The following is a 15,793-nucleotide window of genomic DNA, read 5'->3' as shown; positions in this document are numbered from 1 at the left end:
TTTATTGAGCCTGTCTCACTATCCCCTTCTGTTCTGGCATGGGATGCTCCTGGATTGATAGAAAACAATTTAAAATATGAAGGTTCTCACTCATTTAATACAACCTTACCTGTTCTTTGCACAGTGTTCTGGGCTTGCTGTGCTTCCCTTGTGGTTTATTTTTTTGCTTTTTACTTAAACAGGAAAGAAATGGCGAAGGAAAAGGAAACTAGCCAAGTAGCTGGCATGTACTTAGCAGAAATTGCAAGTGGATCAGGCTCCTTGGTTATCATCCCCATCTTGGAAGGGCAATACAATAAAATGACCACAATTTCTTAGTATATTATTTTCAACTTGTCTCCTATCTTGTATTATGAGTTTAGTGTTCTATCAGGGCTAGTTTTCCTGGTCTTTGGTTTGAAAGAAACTCTGGAGATAATGGTGCCACTTACTGCATCCCTGCTCCCAGCAGGACTTAGCCTGTCCGGAAATACCTGACATGATCCAGTGTATGCAGTGACTTGCTGCCATGCAAAGGTAACTGCTCACTGACCCAGAGAACACTTCTTTTTGTGTGTGTGTGGAAACTTACTGTGTTCTTTGAACTGCTGAGAAGTACTCAAGACATAAGCCTGTGAGTTACTACAGGCTGCATGCCTGGAACATGCAGGCCATCTCAACATATGGAGTAAATCATCGCAGCTCTGCTGACTTCAGTGCAGCTGCATCTATAACCACTTGCTGTAACCCTGCTCCAGACTGGAGGGGTGATTGTGTATGAAGAGTGGATAGGAAAAAAACCCTCCCTTTTTTCTTACAGCTTTACACTTTATGAACAGAATAAATGGGCCATGAGTGGAGGTGAAATAGTAAATTATTTTTGCCTCTTTAGAATTACTTTATTTGGACATATGTGAAGTTCCCTCTTGTTCTCCGTACTTCCTAAATCAAGTAGTTGATATGCATGCACTTGGTTGCTGGCATTAAAAAATACATCAGTAATTAGTTCAGAGATTGGTGTTTCAAAAAGCCCCATATACGTGCACCTGCACAGAAACAAATCAGGCAGAGTTGACACTGCATAGAGACAGGGTGGGCAGCACCCACATAAGGCACACGACTATGGGAAGAGGAGCTGCTTTCCTGTTTCCATGTGCCAAGAGAAGCAGTGCTATCAGGCTTATGTGTGATGGATCAGAGTGCACTGGTATTGCTGCAAGCAAAAGTCATGAATTTTAATCAACTTTACTGGCTGCCTTGAAATTTGAGTTGAAAGATAAATGTGAAAAACAGGCAGCCCATATTGTTTCTGGAACAGAATTGCCCCTTTTCAGTTGATTAAAAGAATTCTTCTTTTAACTTGATAATCAAAAATAATTCCATGTTAGCTCAGGATTTTTTTTTTCTATGCTAACCCTTCAGGTCCTGCCTGCTTCATGTGTCTCCCAGAGCCAAGTGTCACCTTGTGGCCACCCAGACAGTTGACCTTTGCTGCAGAGACTTCCCAACTGGCAGGGCTTGTTGGCTGTCTGCTTTCAGCCATTTGGAAAAAGATGGGTTTAGGGCTTTATTTAAATATTCTTTATGTCTGGGGAAGGGGAGGAAAAAAAGGATTGCCTGGTGAAAACTGAAAGGACTGTCCAGGGAGTTGAAGTTCAATTTGTATTCATTGGGAACTTTGGCACAGCAAGCATAGTTGTCCTTCCCATCTGTGGCTCCAGGGCTGCTTTTAAGGTTATTTAGTTGTGGTATTCATTTAAACATCAGTCTTCCTAATTAAATATAAGTGATTTGAATGCCAATGTTGTCTGTGGGGGACATTGAAGCTTTGCAAAGAAGTGGAGTGAAAATACCAGTCCTTGTCCCTGGACAGAAATACACACCCATCACATTACTTCCAGCCACTGCCAGGCTGGTCTGGCTTACTTGAAGTAGTTGCGGGTGCTTTCCTCACCCCTTTGCTTCAGGGGTTATCATAGCTGCTTTTCCTGTTTTGCCATTAAGTCACCTCTGTGCAGGATGAAGTTTGAAGGATTTATTTTATGGCCAAACAACTTTTAAGAAAGGGAAACGGAAAATTAGCCTACAAGCAGCAGGGAGGCAAAAAACTTGGTGGCAGACTCCTGCGTGGTTCCTCCTCTCTCTGTGCTGTGCTGTTTTCTCTTACGATCTGTGGTTCCACTCCACACCTAGTTTCTCATCTCCTCTAAAAGCTGTAGGTTCAGCAACTGCTCTGTATTAGTAAAGAGTTCATTTCATTGCAGCTGCAGCACAGGCTTACTTAATGCTGTGGGAAATTCATGCTACCTTCACTAGTGAGAAAGGCAATATAGTTTTGGGGCCTAAATTAGTGTGAAAGGGCACATACAAACCTGCTACATACAAATTCCAGCTTGTTTGTACTCTCAGTTGGTTACACCCTTGGCTCAGAACCCAAATATTTCAAGAATTTGGGTTGAGGTATATCCTTTTCTAAAAGAAGCATGAAGTTGGATTCCCCTTTTGCATCAGTGGGTGCAGTTTCTGTAAGGTCACAGAGGGTTTGTTTGAAGCAGAAATGTTAATTCCACCAAGGCATGTTCCGAGACTCTGGGAGGGGAAGTGATGCTTTGCTCTGGTAGGAGAACCTGGGGGCTGCTCCTTGCACAACTGAGATGACTTGGTCCCCGTTTTGATTAGAATATGCTTGTTATGAAGGAAACCCGCCTGATTTCCACGTCTCTATGAAGCATCTGGGATGCCTTGTAGTGCTGTGCCTTGCTGTACTGGGGCCATTGGTGCTGTGCCTGCTTACCCTAGTGGCTGTTTTTTTTTATTTTCCCAGCGGCCTTCAAAGCAGGTACATATGCTGAAGCAGAAGATTAGTTTCATTAAGAAGGCTCATTTCAGATGCAGATGCTCTATGGGCTTCTGCACAAATGAATCCTGCCTGATTTAAAAAATTTTTTTTAGAAAGTATTTCTTTATTTTAATACTCTGTTGGGAACATTCTCAGCTCTCCTTTCCTTACTTCACCTTTACATGCTGCTGTGCTGCAGATATGGAGGTCAGGGCGTGTGAACTGGTGGCATTTATCAGCTGTCATGTTGTGCTGTGGTGGGATCAGCCTGGGTGGCTGGTAGGACTGTTAATTATTCCTGGTATTTTCTTCTGATACTGAGGAAAGAGCATTTGCCAATTCCTCACGTTATCCTAACCTGCCCATACGCCAGGTAATCAGCTGGCTGAGACAGTGCACGAACATCACGGGGCTCAGCGAGTTGGGATGTTGAGGTGGGATGTGGGCACTGCAGGGTGAGTGGTCCGTGGCTCTCACACATCTCTCATCCCTTTGCTTGCAGTTACCTGGCCGAGCAGTGCTGGAATGGCGGCTTTGTCTACCTGATCATGTTGCGCCGCATCAAGCGCAAAGCGCCTCTGCCTCCCTCCAACGGCAACAACAGCAACAGCTGCGACCCCAAAGTCAAGCCCAGCCCCGAGCCTGGAGACAGAGCTGCTCAAAATGGGAAAAGGACCAGGAAGTTCGGGGTCATCACCAGGACGCCGGGCAGCAAGGACAGCAAGGAGAAGCTGGGCTCGGAGCACGGGAACGGGCACTGCACCCCGATGGAGGTGGAGGTTGCTCAGCCAGAGACCTCTGAAGCAGAGAGCAATGGGGAGGAGCAGCACCAGGGCCCCGGGGCTCCCTACCGGGGCCAGCTGTCGGATGATGGCATGCCAGACATTGGGGACCAGGCTGCCCAGGTATGTGTAATTTGATTATTCTGGAGAAGAAAGCAGCAGGTATGCAAGCAAATTAGGTTGATTTCTTAAGTAATTCTCTCTGGTTTCAATGCTCTGACCTTGGGCTGAGCCTGTAGGTGATAAGAGAAGCTGTTCGGGCACTGAACAGCTGTGGGATGGCATCTAAAACAGCGGGGCAGGAGGACTGGAGAGTGAAATAGTAATTGTTGGAAACCTCTGTCATACTCCATCTCTGATGGTGGGTAGGTCCTTTAATCTCCTGACCTGTCAGGGTTGGCCTCAGGATTTTTTGTTGAGACAACCGATGACCCTCTAACACTGGAGGAGGAGATGTCAGTAGAAGATGATAATTTTTGTCCTTTGGAGCTTTATGTTTAGCTCTGCCTGGACTTGATGTCACCTTGCAATTCATGTTAACATTGGGATTGAAGCTTCCCTTTTTGATGCACCAGACCGCATTGCATGTATTTGTGATACGAAACTTGTTTGGCCAGTATCTGGGAACCACATGGAAGTAATTGTGGATTTTGCTCGGAGTTGATGAGATAGACAATTTGTTAATGTTTGGGACGACAGTGGGACTGGGGCTTTCATTGCTTCTCTCTTTGCCCTAATGGAGATCTTGGGGTTTGTTGCCTGTCTGGAATTGCAGCATTGCTGGATGGAGGAAAATAACCCAAGCCTTGATCAGGTTTCAGTATGCATCTATCACCAGAAGCACTGTCTGCCAATCTTTCCAGAGGCATTGATAGTATAAACAGATGAAGGCTGCTTTGCTGGGCTCGGGGCTGCCTGCAGCAGCTGGTTTTGGTTTTAAGACTTCAAACCTGGTAACAAAGCACTGCGAGTGGACATCTCATCACTAAATTCTGTTGAGAAAAGCAGGGAATTAAACGTGCCCTCTGAATTAGTGCTCCTCAGCACTACTCCAGGGTAGTGGTGATCATGGTTGAAAAGTTACAGTAATTTAATTTAAAGTACTTTGTAGGAGCTAAAAGCAATTAAAAAAACCTCTGGTTTTAAAAGAAGCGTAATTGCAAAAACTTGCTCTTTGCATCAGTGAGACATGTTGGATTCTATGATGCCACAGAAAGGGTAGGGTGCTTGTGGGTGTGTTCTTGCAAGCCTCATACCTGCAGTCATTATGAAAGAAAACATTAAAAGCTTAAAAATAAATAAATTGAATCATTTGGTGTTTTGAAAGTTCTGGTCCATATAAAGGCTTCTTGAATCTGTTCTGAAGATATCTAAACACATGTTGTAAATGAAATTGATCAGACTTTTTTTTGAAGTGGAAAGCCAAAAATATATGTGTAAAAAAAGAGAAACTCTTGATCCAGAGCCATCTTGTGCTAGTGCTACCTTTATGTTTTGAATCAAATTGGTCTGAGGAGTAAATTGTTAAATTCAGAACATATATGTATCAATGTGAGCAATAAATAAATTTTTAATGCAAAGGATGGCTTCGTGAAATGTAAAAACATAGCTGAGGCACTGGAAAAATTCAAGAGCTGTAATCTGTTCAGTTGTGGTCTAGTGTCATTTAGTAAAATTGCTTCTCTATTTTTTTTTTATTTCCTTCCCCCCTAATATTTTGCTTGGAAATATGACCTCCATCTGTGTCAGTACTAATTACATTTTCCTGACATTTGAATGAGGAGAAATGTGAATATCTGAAGCCTGAATAGTATGCCCAGCTCATCCTTTGCTTTTTAATGACAAGGGGGGCTTACAGAGGCCCATCACTTACAGAATCTGTGGGGTAGCTGCTATCAGAGTAATGAGTGGCCTAATTAAGTTTCTTAAGTATTGAATAGGGGCAGTGGTGAATAAAATTTTCAAAATTATTTGTTTCCTGTTAAAATAAAGAAAAAAGGTGAGGAATGAATACACTTGAGAGCCTCAGATCTCACTTCCAGCTCCATTTTCAAAGCATGACCTGGCACTCAGGCAGGTGAGATCCAGTTGTGTCAGGAGCCTTTTGAAAACAGCATCCAGGATGTCCTGTCAGAAGTTGCAGCCTCCTTCCAGGCTTCAAAGCGCAAGCCAAACCTCCCGTAGCCTCAGGATGAGTTATCTCCTCCCTAGCAGGGACAGGGTGCATTGGCAGGGCACCCTCTCCATGGGGAAAGCAGCTCCCTCCCTGCTGCCTGCCCCGTGCTCACCATCTCCTCCACATGTTGGCTAATTGAATATCCACAGCTGTCAGCCCTGTGCCCCTGGGGAGCCCTATATTTGCTTTTGGGGGAGCCCCAGCCTGCGGCAGACTAGATGGCTGCAGGTGGGAGGAAAGGCTTTGAGAAACCACTCGGGGACCAGCATGGATGTGGGAGGACCTCCCTGGTCCCCCTCTCCTCTGCTCTTTTCCCACCCCAGGAGGCAGATTGGAGCTTTACTGAAACTGAATTGTGGTGTCCAGGAAAATTCCTTTTTTTTTTCTTCTCTGTAGGAAATTAGTTTGAAGTTGTAACCAAAATAGGGGAGAAGAGGTTGGGTTGATCTGCATGTCTTCAGCCACTGCTGTGCTGATCCCAGTGGCCAGCTCATGGCCAGTGCCTAGGGAATGTTGTGCTGAGAGAGCTTTTGAGGCATCTACTCTCCATTTCAGTGCATTTTGCTTTCAGGGTGCTTCTCCCACAAGCAAGGGGTTGTTCTGCCATTTTGTCTCCCATTTTCTCTGTGCATGCTGCTCATAACAGCAATGCTGGATCCTGAGGCGACCGGCGAGATGAATACTGTTTGTCGAGTGAACCTGCCAGGAGATTCCTGCGTTACTGGTTTGTGTGCATGTGCCAGTGCCCTTCTTCAGGCTTGCTTTCATCTCTCAGATCTTGATCTGTCTCTCCTTGCACTTGGCATTGCTATCACTGTGTATAAACAAATCTGCTAGGCTGTCTGCTGGTATGTTACCCTCAGTAAATATTGTACCTGTCAATTAGCAGGCAGCATTTAATGTTTACAGGTGGTTAAGTTATGCTGCAGTGTTTTTAGGATGAACCTAAATGACTTTTAAAAATGTGGGGATTCAAAGCAGCAAAGCTGTGTATCTACCTGACAGGAAGATCTCTAAGATCTGGAAAGCAGACCTGACCTTGGAGAGGACCCAGGCTGGCAGCAGTGGGAGGCAAGGGCAGTGATTTAAGATTAGGCAGCCTCTGAGCTGGAGTAATGACCCATCATATCCTGTAAAGATTGGAAGCTTAAACACAGATATCAAAGTTTATTTCTTCTATTCAGTGGCCTGAGACAGGGTGTAGTTTTGCAGGGTGATTATACAGGCATAGATGGAAGAGAAGCATGGGAAGGGGCTTCTGGGGCCCACTAAAAATTATAAAGAAAAGGAAACTGTGAACTTTCCACTCAATATACCAGTCCTGTGGTTTCACTGTCTTGACTTGTAGGACAGAATCCCTCAGTTTTGTTCTCAGTTTCTCTGTCCTGGTCTTTTTAGAAGATCTGTGGACTGCTTTCTGTTGTTGTTCAGCCCCTAAGGAGTGCCCAGAGATGGCCAGATACAGCTGGCATGGGCAGGGATCAGAAGTAGGACTGGGGTTTGCAAAGATCAGATTAGGAGTGTGAGGGGTGGAGTCTGGTTGTCAGAGGGGACCTAAACTGATCCAGGTTTTGCTGGCATGATGAGAAGTTTGGCTTTCAGGTTTGGCCAGGTTTGGCTTTCACTGATGAAGCCAGAGGAAGCTTGGACAAAGATAAATTATACCAGAACAGACTAGCCACCTTGGCTTCCTCCGTCCTCAGCAGGATGCTCTGAAAACCCTGAAAAACCCAGCTGTTAAGAGCAAAAACAAGACACCCCCAGAGTGGCCTTGAATTCTGTTCTTTATAAGCATCCAAATTATTAAGGTCTTGAAATCAGATCCAAATTTATCAGTGACTAGTGGAAACTGTGAAAAGAACATTAGGCAGCGTGAAAATGTTTTAATGTTTAAGGGAGGCAGGTGAGAGGAGCTGGGGCTGTGCATTTCAGCATTTCTCCAGTGCCAAAGATACGTGGCACGGGAGGAGTTCAGGGTGTCCTGGGTGGTGGTAGCGCTGTGGGGTGGGGTTGTGGTGGGATGCCTTTCCAGGATGGAAACAGATTAGCATCTGATGGTTCTGCAAACTGTGCACCATGCTTTTCTGAAGTCAGCGTGCCATCTATTACAAAAGGAGAGAAAGGGGAAGGCAAGGGAATGTTAATGCTTTGCCTCCTAGGGGTTTTTGGGCAGGTCTGTGTTTGGGCAGTAGTTGAGGATCTCGGCTCCATGCTGTTAACCCCATTGCTCTGGTCTCAGTCCCCAGAGCAGTGTGCCTGCCTAGCCAGCTTTGCTCTTACAGCCTGACTGAGCCCAGCTTGCATGGACCACAACTCTCTCCAGACGTGTGAGCCTGTATACAGGTGCACACAGACGTGTCTGTGTGTAGAGAACCAGCCAGGACTTGCTTTTGTACTGCATGGTACATTTTATCAGCAGCTCTTTTCATTCTTCGGGCCCATTATTGCTTTCTTACTGACGTGGCTCATCTTGGGTAGGGATGAATGCTTTTGAATTGCATTTTACTTTGCAGTTAGGGAAGGCTGACAGCCATTCTACAGCAGTACTTGCCAATTAGTGTTGGTAAATGCCAGCATTACCTTGACTTTTGGTTAGTGGAAAATGTTCCTTATCTTGCCAAGCAGAAGAGGAAGGCTAATAGCACATTACAGGAATCAAAACATGAGGCTTGAGATAATGCAATGGCTTTAAGCATTTTACTATTTTGTTAAACTTGATGGGAAAAAAAAAATTCTCACCCTTTTGCTGTACCAAACTGTATAACTTGCTGTGAGCAAGGTAGTCCAGTGAAGCTACTGAAGCTAAGTTGCTTTACATCTATTTTTTTTGGCAGCCTAAGCAGTAATTACAGTTTCATCAAGGCTTTTATGGGATTCTTGTGATGCACGGTTTAGACATAAATAACGCTGGGTTTAGGTGTTAATGTAGATACTTTTAGTCATGTAAAGGCCTTCCTCAGAATCTGATTCAGTTCTTAACATCTTTTTATCTGTTGTGTTTTCTTCCAACTTTCATTAACATGGATCCTGGGGCTATCTGCTGTCTTGAAGTTTTAATGTGCGCTGTGATAAGCATGTCTTTCCTCTTTGTTGTCTGTTTTGGGTTGTAAACTCTCTTAGGGACAAGGGCTGTCTTTTAATTGCAGCTGTACAGCACTGACAAAACTTGGCCTTGTTTTTGCTTGGGGTTTTAGGAAGTGCTTTGATGTAACTAGCAGTGAAATTACAGTTAATATTTTTTGCTGCCAGTTATGTTCCACCTTGCCATAAAACAACAAGCATCCTGATTTTCTGGGGTTAAGTCGCTTGCTGCCAAATTTTTTCAACTGACTTAAGATTCTGCTTGCCTTTGCTGTGATTTAAGTGATAGCTGCAGCTGTGGTGCTGTAGACTTTAATTTGTAATACCAACCTGTCCTTTTATCTTGTTTTTGTACTGAATTTTCCAAGGGTGCTTGGATGTAGAGATGGTCTTGTAATGGATAAGTTACAATGTGTTGGTTTTACTGTGTCACCTTGAAATGAGGTCTTCACTCTTGGAAATGAGCTATCCCCAAAGGCAGCACGGGAATGTTCAAGGTTCTGTTGCAGGAGGGCTCAGCCATACTCAGCTATCATAAACCATAGGTGAAAACCCTTCTATGAAAGCATTTCCCACCCACAGAGAAAGTGGGTCTTTGGGCCTTTTCTCTTAATATTTTGTGTGCCATAGTATAGAGACAGCAAACCCACAACTGAAATGCAAATGATTAGCTTTAGCTGAAATTCAAGTTCACACCATTTTATATTTTAATCATTGAGTGTGAATAGTTGAAACCAAGTGGACATGCCTAAAAATAGGGTATGTTGTCTGCTTAGGTGCTGCAATGTTTCAGGCATTTGTTGGAATTACAAAGCTACATACACTTAATTTTTGAGGCAGAGTGCTGAAAACACTGAGCAAATCCTAAAGATTCCTGCTGTGGACAGATGTAATACCAGTCCCTGTGAGACACCCCTCTTTAGCTGACATCAGTGTGTGGTGACCTACTCTAGGCTGGGCTTTAATCTGCTGCAGGCTGCAAGGGTGTTTTCTGAGAAACTTCAGACTAAGCAACCAGCCATTCCCAAAAGCCCACCAAGAGCATGAGACTGGGTACTCAGTACCCAGTAGGGTGCAAACACCTGTAAAAGCCTGAGCCTCCTCAGGGGCAATTGCCAGGCAGAAACCCCCTAGGGTCAGAGACAGAGGAGAAAATCCTTTGTCTGATCTCTCAATAACGATTCAGCTGGTGGCAAGAGTGGAGCAGTTCAGAGGGGTGCAATCCAGATGGTGATGGTTCAGGATGACAAATGATTCCAGCAGGTTTTTGTGAGGGGTGATGGTGTCGTTCAGGTGCTTGCACTGGCTGATAAAATGTTAAAGTCCTTGCCAAGGAAATGATGTCAACAAGCAGTCTGTCTTGGGAGATGGATCCCTGGGCGACAGTCTTGCTTGAAGTCGAGAAATTTTCATCCACTCTGCTGTGCTGCCTGTTTTGTGTATTTTAATTATGTGTTTGTGTTTGGGGGAGGGTATGTTTTTGCTTTTTACTGTTCCCCAGGCTTCATCCCCTAGGACACTTCTCTTTTCATGGGGAAAGTACTCACATTTTTGTGAAAAGATGCCAAACGTCTGGCGGCTGTTTGTCCAAACAAGGGGACTTGTGAGATCAGAAATGAACACTTGAACGATATCACAGTTGTGTCTGTGCTTCTGGCTTTGAGGGCATGGAGAATTTATATTGTCAATACTGTGTGATTCCTGTTGGGTTTGGGGATTTCCCCCCCCTCTTTTAAGTAGTGTAGGAGACACACTGTATGGCTTGCATCACCCAGGGGCAGAAACCAAAGGCTTCAGTGGTTCAGCATTAAGAAACTTTCACAGGCGGTAAGGATGGACAAAGAACTCCTGTCTTGGAATAATTTATTGATAAAGAAATTTAAGATTATTTCCCTCCCCTGCTTTTGATTTATCTTGGAGTTGTTTAGTGTGCTTGTGCAACAAAGAAAACAAAACCCAAGGTAGTAGATCACAACAGGGGTCCTGCTTTCAGATCAACCTTAAAACTAAAATGGCTAAGATCAGATAAAAATTACACTCATTATCCACTAATGAAATAATTGTTTTGTTATGAATCTGCAAAAATCAGATTTTGGCATGATTTTCCGGTGCTGAGTCATTCACATTAATATCTGAGATGTGAAGAGTGATGGCTTTTGACTGTATCTTAAGACTGATGCATTCAAGCTGCTCACCTGGTATGTGATGGTGCCAGTTAATTCCCCAGCTACCCATCTGTCTGTCCCACCTGCCTGCTGGGGAATGAGGAATAGTGGGAGGAGGCATGATGTGATCCAAGATGGGGCAGGGTGCTGGGAGTAGTGCTTTTAATTGATCTCACATCAGTGAAGGATGCTGGGCAGTGGTGTGTGCTGGGACCATCCCAATGTTCTCCCTGTTCATGTAGAGAGGGTTTCTTGCACTACAGGTCTAATGTAATGCTCTTTGGGGCATTTTGTGCTGGTTTTCAGCTCTTGTGATCAGCATGCTGGTTGCCAGCTGCTGTGAAGCTTCTCGAAGTAAATTTTTATAATGCATGGAACTTGAAACTTTCTGTTCAGTGTCACGTTTCCAGAGCAGCTTGGTGACTGGTGAGGAAGATGCTTGCTTCTGCTGCTCCTGATGGGAGACCCTGAGAAGTTTGTAAGTGGGAACTGGTCCCTGCAGACAGACAGTAAAAATCCATGTGGAATTGAGGGCGGGAGTCATCCCATGGGCTGCATTCAGGTCCATGTCAGTCAGTTGGTGTGTGCATACAGACTTTGCATGGTTATTGATAGCCATATCAGGGCTTATCTCTGTTTTTGTTTTAAAATTGTTACATATTTGCATCAGCTTCGTCTGAATTGCTGCTGTGACAGAAAGTGTTTTTTCATAGACAACTATTTTACATTTTCCATTTTACTGTCTGGCTTTTTAACTACTTACGGTGTTTCTGTTTTCCATTTGTTTGCACCTTGTTCCTGCCAAGCTTTTCTTTTATGAAAGATTTCAAAGCAATTTTTTTTCTTTTGTATATACATATTTGCAGCTTCTTGAACACAGCATCATCAAAATAAGTCAAACCCCTTTTAAATCCCCTGCAATTAGTTAGTGAAGGGGAAGCGGGGGAAAGAATGGCTCCAGTGTCTTTTGCTCATTTATTTATTTATTTTCCTCAACACTCGGAGGAAAAATGTTCCTTTTTGTTTTATTAATGATGTGCTTATGAAATGGAGTGTTTGATGGTGTGCTCTCGGAGCGGGCGGAAGGCGAGCTTCCCCACGTCGCGCTGGCAGCACGCTCCCTTTCTGATCTGCAGCTCTCTTAGTTCATTCCAGATGTAGGCTCGCTCTCAGCAGAGGCTGCCTGATGTACAATGGCTTCATGGTGGAGAAAAAAACGGCCTGTGGGGACCCACTGGAAGCTGCCAGTTGTATTCTCTGTTCTCACTTGTGGTCGGTTACATAAGATGACCCTTCCCCTGTGGGCCCCCCACTTCACAATTAATCCAAGTAGAATATTCATACTGTCTTTTTAAAAACATTTTAATTATTTGTAACCTAAGCACTTTGAAGTTGATCAGATTCAAGCAGGAGGAGGCATGATGTTGTGGTCCGAAGGACTGCCTGCTTGAAAGAGCCAAGTTGGGAGGAAAGTTGAGTCACTAAGAGTGATGTAACTGTGGAGAATAGAAATTAGCCATTAGTCCAGCTGCAGCCTGACTTGACCATTTGTGTTTCTGCTTGCTGTGTGAGGGAAGTAAAAAAATGCAAGTCTGGAAGGGATTTCAAGAGATGACCCAATCTCATCTCATCCTCTGAGACTGACTTTGACAAATGTTGGTTCATCATGTCCATGAAATCCTTTGCTGGGAGGAATCCATGTAGGCAGGGCTGCTGCTGCCTGGGATTACAGGCAAAGTCCATGGGGTGCATCTGGGCAGAGTCAAGGTTTATTCAAGTCCCTGACAATTTTTTGCTTCTTTTGCTTCTTATCTCAAAGCAAGTGTGTCTTTCTGAATGTCCATCTTCGCCAAATCTCAGGTGAATTGCGTGGCATTCTTTGGATTGTCTTATACAAGTATTCATGTCATGGTGAGAAACAAAGCCCACCCCACAAAATTTGAAGGGTTTAATACGGGATAGATCAATGAAGCAAAAGTGGCAGCTCTGAGTGCATGGCAGCAGCCAGAGGCTCACTCAATTTTTTTAGCCAGCAATCCTTTATACAGTTGCAGTTGCATTACTTTCTCAAGTGATTTTGCACGTTTTTGGAGCCAGTTTACTACAACTCCGCCTTCGGTTGCCACAGCATTGTGTAAGTCCACAACTACAGTCTCCAATGGTCCATCAGGGGGACAGTCCAGGTTTGTCTTCTGATGCCACTTTAGACTCCTTTTATGGTATTTTGTTCGCTGCCTGTGCTATCTTGGTTATACATTTTTCAAGAGTGGTTATATCTTGTGATACATCCTTTGCAAGCAGGTTTACATCTTGTGATAGCCTTGCTTTAGGCGCAGTTTTAGTTACACTGTTCACAAAGCAATTACGATTGCACTTTATCTACAGAAGTAGTTACAATTTCTAATAATTTGCAAAAGCATATATATAGTAGCAAAGGCCAACTGTTGTGTAGCAGATGGTAACATCCAGTTATGTCATGAACCTGTCCTCAAGTGCTGCACAGGGTGCTTGTGACCTGCCTATGGCTAAGGAATATAGTTCCCTCTCCTAAGGAGTAAGCAAGGCTGGATATCACCTGGTTCCTGGCTGTGGTAGGGGCTGGTAGTGCCCCGCTCTCTGTCCTTGAGGAGGATTTCTGGAGTTTGAGACTGAGCTGGCATCAGCGCATGTGTGCTTTGTGCTTCAGGCGCTTTTGCACCAAGAGCTGTGAGGTCACATGTACAGATTTCCCGTGTCTCTGGTGAACAAAGCTGGGGGGATGTTATTCTGAGTTATTTAAAAGTGAAGCTCTGAGAATTATTCTGAGAGGATGGGAAAATTCAGATCTTAATAGAAATGTGGAACTGACAGCAGCTGAGCAGCAACCGGAATCGTGCAGGCGATCAAAGAGTGGTCAGCATTTAAACTCATCCTCTGGGCAGGGATTAAGCAGGCTCCAAGGGCAGTGACATCAGACCTACAAAATGCCCAAACTAACTGCACTTGGAGTTTCCTTTGGGTATTGCAAGTCTCTGGAGTGGAGTGAATGCACCAGAATCCTAGCTTTCATTTAAACACTAAGTGAGCTGGAAGCCTTTTTGTTCATGAGGGAAAGCTTGAAAATAGGATACTTCATCATTTTCAAAAATAAACACATTCATTACTACTTTTTTTTTTTTCTTCCTTTTTTTAAAGCATTTAAGCTTTGTGTAGTTTAACCTGGGAGTCCTCAACAAAACCAGCTTTAAGTAAAATTTAAATGCATTTATAAATCCTTAGAATTGGCACAGAGCTTTACTTTTAAGGCTTTCTTGTGATGGACCCACTTAAGATGCACGTTCAAAGCAGCACCATTTTTAGCCAGCTGTGAATTATCCCATGCTGCTCTGTACAGAGAACACAGCAGCTTCATGGGGAGGGAGAGGGGGTTCTGCTGGACATCCCCTTTCTCCAGAGGCCTCAAGGCAAGGCTGGCAGTCTGCTCTTCATACATAGCCTTCAAAACCTGGGAGTGACATCCCTCAGAGGTATGTGTGTGTTGGTGGGGGGCATTTGCTTTCAGTGCATGGTTAAGTGAAGAGCTATGAATGTTTTATGAAGGAAAGGGAAAGAACAGTGAGGGGTTCTGATTTCCAGCTGACGACGCTGAGTTGTTTATTCCCAGTGAAATCCCTGCAGCTGACCGAGGACTGAAGGGACAGCGTTTTCTTACACGGGACTTGGTGGCAGTGGCATTTGAAAATGAGTGAAAGAAATTCATGTTTGGGCATGTGCCAGATGGTTTTGTTGTCTTTGTGGATGTGTTTTTCTGCCCATGTTTGCACTGAGCAGTGCTTTACTTCGCAAGTGCTTTTGATTACTTTGCAACAGCTTTTGATTTTAGTGGGCATTCAAAAGGAATGAGATTGGTACTTGCATCAAGAGCAGTAGTCTTGCCATTTGCTATTATTAAGTGCTATGTATACGAATATTTGAGAGTTGGTCAGTTAAGAATAAATTTGGGAATTTTTGCAATAAAATATGTGATAGAGAAGAGCACTTAGGAGTCCAAGCCAGGCACATTGTGGGCCTTGGTGTAACTTATGTTCCAAAAACCTTTTCCAAGTCATTAAAGGCAATTTTATGATTGTATTGTTAAATTTTATTGGAGAGTCTGCTTCCAAACTGGATTTAACAAAGGGACATTCAAAGTGGCATCTTCTGAGGAGAATGATGGTCATCCTTTCAGCCTGGGCTTGGTTGGGGGAGGTAGAGAGGTTGTATTTCTCTGCTGTACTGTCTTCATTATGTGTGCAAGGACTTCACAGCAATAAAACTTCTTTGGAGCATTTTCATGCTGTAGTTGAGTTCTGTTTTTTAGCTAGATAAATATAGTTGACTCTTGCCCCTGCATTTAACACAGCGTCTCATGTGTCACTTTAATATATTTTAAAGCATCCTCTGTCCTGACATGTCCTGTTATTCAGCTGGAGACTGGCCCTTTATAAAGGCATTGAAGATCCCAGTTAAGCCTGCTGGGATATTGCCCATCTGCAAGGTATTCAAGTTAACAAATTACCCACAGGTGTATGTTTTCAGGCTCAAACTTTTGGTCACCTCTTACAGAACCTGGTTTAGTTTTTCTGTTTCTCCTACCTGTGGTCTAAGGGCTAGGATTCATTAATATAATAGATGTTGTTATTATTAATATTCATGTTAACATTAGTAATGTTGGTATTGATAATAATTAATTATTGTTATTTTTCACTTTATTCTTAAGATATCATTGTAGCTACTGACCTCTTTGTTCTTT

At 43.7% G+C, this 15,793-nt stretch overlaps 1 protein-coding gene across 6 annotated transcripts in view; it reads left to right on the top strand.

Moving 5' to 3' along the window:
• Nucleotides 1-15,793, top strand: part of PDZD2 (PDZ domain containing 2) — a 201,584-nt gene that overhangs the window by 129,655 nt on the left and 56,136 nt on the right. For 4 of the 6 annotated variants that reach the window (XM_063180983.1, XM_063180981.1, XM_063180979.1 and 1 more), the window contains one exon: nt 3,321-3,723. In XM_063180983.1, coding sequence (XP_063037053.1) covers nt 3,321-3,723 — 403 coding nt within the window. Of the gene's footprint in view, nt 1-2,687; nt 2,819-3,320; nt 3,724-15,793 lie in introns of those variants that run through there. The other 2 variants (XM_063180982.1, XM_063180985.1) reach the window with 2 other exon arrangements.

This window comes from Melospiza melodia, chromosome Z (genome assembly GCF_035770615.1).
Source record: "Melospiza melodia melodia isolate bMelMel2 chromosome Z, bMelMel2.pri, whole genome shotgun sequence".
Classification (NCBI taxonomy): domain Eukaryota; kingdom Metazoa; phylum Chordata; class Aves; order Passeriformes; family Passerellidae; genus Melospiza; species Melospiza melodia.
This window is presented reverse-complemented; position numbering and strand designations above follow the sequence as displayed.